This window comes from Vicia villosa, linkage group LG7 (genome assembly GCF_029867415.1).
Source record: "Vicia villosa cultivar HV-30 ecotype Madison, WI linkage group LG7, Vvil1.0, whole genome shotgun sequence".
NCBI classification, from domain to species: Eukaryota; Viridiplantae; Streptophyta; class Magnoliopsida; order Fabales; family Fabaceae; genus Vicia; species Vicia villosa.
In genome coordinates, this window is record NC_081186.1 from 86,276,780 (window position 1) to 86,280,523 (window position 3,744).

A 3,744-nucleotide genomic window follows, 5' to 3' on the forward strand; every position below is an offset into this window, starting at 1 on the left:
CTTAAGAAGTTGTTTTCAAACAGTAAAAAATACAAAGGGTGCTAATACAAAGGGTGCTAGGAATATACACACTAGACAAATTGACATTTTTGTCTAACAAAAGTTTCATCTTTCTTTCATTATGGAAAAAGTTCATAATGAGAGTTTTTTTATCAAAGAAACAAGTATTTAAATCTAAGGTGGAAATTTGAAATTTTAGAGGTTATGATTCGAATCACTATTCAAACCCGTGACTTGAGTCAAATGAAAATCATAATTCAAGTCATTAGTGTTGTGACTCGAGTCACTTGTATTTCATGATTCGAATTAAATATGACATAAGAAAATTCTTGCTTTCAAGGAAATCTGTGATTTGAGTCAAATTAAACTTGTGATTCGAATCAAATCACACAGAGCCCAAATCCAATTTTTACAAACTGTATGATTCGGTCACACAATGTACATGATTCGAATCAAGAAACTCAACACCTTGATTCAAATTTTCTAACTTGTAATTCAAGCATCACTTGATGAAAAGACGAAAATTAACTTGCAAGGCTAAATAATGACACAATATCATGAACCCACCTTCTAATTAATTGAACAATGAGGGGACTAAGGGTACAACACTACATAGCCGAAACACAAAAAATATAAAGTGAAAAAGAATCAAATTTCAAACATGCAAAAAATCAAATAACACATACACGCAAATAGACAAAAACATCAAAATTAAAAAAATGATACTATACGATACCGTGACTACAATTTCAGTCTCCCCCTTTCGATGTTTGGCAACTTTGAACATATTATTGTTGATCAATTTAATTTGAAAGTATTTGTAATTTGAAGAAAAATTGAATCCGGTGAAATGCTTAGCACACGATAGATGATTGTACAACACATTGTTTAAGCTCTTACACTTCCCTTACATTAAACACTTATTATACTGGATATCGATAATATCTCGATAACTTCTCCTCCTTTAATAAATGCCAAAAAGAGAGAAGGAACTCGAACCCGATCGGAAAAAAACCCAAAAATATAAATTGGAAACGGCACGAATCCACAAAAATTATCAAACAAAACCGAGGACTAGGTCTTTCCCCTCAAACATTGCACACGCGTCAGGAACAAGCTGATACTGTTTACTCTATTTTTGTACGTATATAGAAAAAATTATATGTGTAGATTATATTTGGAACGCAGCTCCACGAGATTGCTAGTGTTGACTAGAAGTACTGTGATTTCAAAGCTATCACTTTCCGCTAATAGCAAGTAGACGTAGCAAATGACATACATAATAACTGCACTGCTTCATTTCATAGCCTCCAATCTTTACTATTCTAAATCAATCAAGATCATCAAACAATCACTCCCCAGTTTAAAGATAAGATAGCATTAATACAGATTAGCTCCTTCTCAACTACCAAGTAAAGGTTCCGTATTGATTCCTCCTTCCTTCCACTATATATAGACTACACTTTCTTACTATTTTTCTCATCCTTCACTACTAAATATCACATTTCAATTGATCTTGAGTTGAATACAATGAGTTCCAAAAACGTTTTCCTCATCCTTGGTCTATTGGCCATGGTTCTTGTTATTTCCTCAGAGGTGTCAGCTAGAGAATTAGCTGAGACTGCTACTATTACCAAAGAGGGTGAGCTAGTTGTTAATTATTATTCTTAATTTAGTCTCCAAAATAAGAGTAAAGGATATTTTAAATTTACATAATGTTGTATTTGCAGAAGTTGCTGAAAAGTCAAATGAAGTAAATGATGCCAAATATTACGGTGGAGGCTACGGTCATGGAGGCTATGGTCATGGCTATGGTCATGGAGGCTACGGCCACGGTGGAGGCTACGGTAGTGGTGGTCACTATGGTGGTGGAGGCTATGGTCACGGTGGTGGAGGTTATGGTCATGGTGGTGGAGGTTACAGTGGCGGAGGGTACGGTCATGGTGGTGGAGGTTACGGTCATGGCGGTGGTGGTTACGGTCACGGCGGCGGTGGTGGTTACAACGGTGGTGGTGCTTCCGACAATGGTAACTGATTATAACATCATGCATGGACATTCTAAGTTTAATAAGTTTCATGAGTAAATAATATTGATTATTGAGTGTTAAACAAAACAGGTATAGATAGACAGACATGATTCTTTTGTGGTGAATGTGTTATTATGTCTAATATATTACACTGTTGTATTTGCAGAGGTTGTTGAAAAGTCAGATGAAGTGAATGATGCCAAATATGGACACTATGGTGGTGGAGGTAGTCACTATGGAGGTGGTAGTCACTATGGTGGTGGTGGTAGTCACTATGGGGGTGGTAGTCACTATGGTGGTGGACATGGTGGACACTATGGTGGTGGACATTATGGTGGTGGTGGAGGACATGGTGGACATGGCGGTGCTTCGGACAATGGCAACTGATGATACCATCATGCATGTAGCACGTTCTATGTAATAAGTTTCATGAGAATGAATAATGTTTGGTGTTAAATAAAAGTGGTATAGTTAGTCATCAATCTCTTGTGGTTATGTATCATATCATCTTTTTAAATGTGGTGACGAGTATGATGTCAAGTCAAAGTGATGAATGTGCTATCATTTGTAATACATCAAATATCATCGTTGTTTGTTGGTACTTTGCCTCCTTTTAAATTTATATATCCATACCACTGATTCGTCTAGTAAAAATTCGTTAATTAATGGACAATGTTAATATAAGGTGAGAGACTCTAGAAGCATGCATCTGCATGCATATACAATCTCTTGGTAATGAAAAGCCATGTATAAAAATCATAAACTTAACCAAGAAAGTGAACATCACCCTATAGAGTGCATTTTCTCTAACATGGACATAGCTTCAATGCCAACACATGTCACCATATCGTCATAGACAGATCCAAAACAAATAAAGGTTAGACATAGTATTAGAGAAGTGTTGGTTCAATTGTTCTAAAAATGAGGCTAGAGAATGAATCCCAAAAATATGCGGGTCAAAGGTTATATCAGTTCAACCAGTTAAACTGTACTTGAACCGCATATTAAATTTAAATTTAAAAAATTAAATAAATACTAGTAAGATACATGTGCTATCGCATGAGTTCCATTTGTATCCATATTACATGCCGCGATATTTCATTTGTCAGCTCTGAAATTTGTTTTGCAGTCCATAATTATTCACATAGTTTCAAGTATAGACTAATAATATGCACAAACTTTTAAGAATTGATTCGTACTTATAATAAACCGTACACTGGATTCTCTAACTTTATTTATATAAAACAACAACAAAAGAAAGATTTAAAACATGGACATTAAAATGAACTTCATTTTGATAAACAATTCTACAGCTGTTAAATTAAGAAATAAAAAGAAATTAAGAAATAAAAAAAACTCGTAGATTAATATACTCTACAAAGAGAGTATTATTAAGTATTTAATGTTAAACAGATTTTGTTAAAAAAATCTACAATTTAGTAAAAAATGAATCCTAAACCCTAAACACTAAATAAAACAACAGCAAATTATTCCCGTTTATAAAAATAATTGTATCAACAATATACTTTTTTCCGTTTATAAAAAAATTTCTAACTTATTCCAGTTTAGAAAAAAGATTTGTATCAACAATAAACTTTTTTCCGTTTATAAAAATATTTGTAACTTTCGTATATAAAATAAATTGTATCAACAATAGATTTGTCTTGTTTATAAAAATATTTGTAACTCATTTCTGTTTATAAAAATAATTGTATCA

General features: G+C 33.3%; 1 protein-coding gene across 1 annotated transcript; it reads left to right on the top strand.

Annotated features, from left to right (window-relative positions):
* The first annotated feature begins 1,466 nt into the window (after positions 1-1,466).
* LOC131621071 (cold and drought-regulated protein CORA-like) lies at positions 1,467-2,628 on the top strand. The gene is made up of 3 exons (XM_058892281.1): positions 1,467-1,642; positions 1,731-2,027; positions 2,194-2,628. Exons 1-3 carry the CDS (start codon positions 1,531-1,533, stop codon positions 2,412-2,414), a joined length of 630 nt encoding a protein of 209 aa, XP_058748264.1. The 5' UTR covers positions 1,467-1,530; the 3' UTR covers positions 2,415-2,628.
* The last annotated feature ends 1,116 nt before the right edge of the window (positions 2,629-3,744 follow it).

Bases quoted from the DNA above. Each gene is read 5' to 3' on its own strand.
- LOC131621071 (XM_058892281.1), top strand. From the start codon at position 1,531: ATGAGTTCCAAAAACGTTTTCCTCATCCTTGGTCTATTGGCCATGGTT. The intron at 1,643-1,730 runs GTGAGCTAGTTG...TTGTATTTGCAG, and splicing joins TGCTACTATTACCAAAGAGG to AAGTTGCTGAAAAGTCAAAT. The intron at 2,028-2,193 runs GTAACTGATTAT...TTGTATTTGCAG, and splicing joins TGGTGGTGCTTCCGACAATG to AGGTTGTTGAAAAGTCAGAT.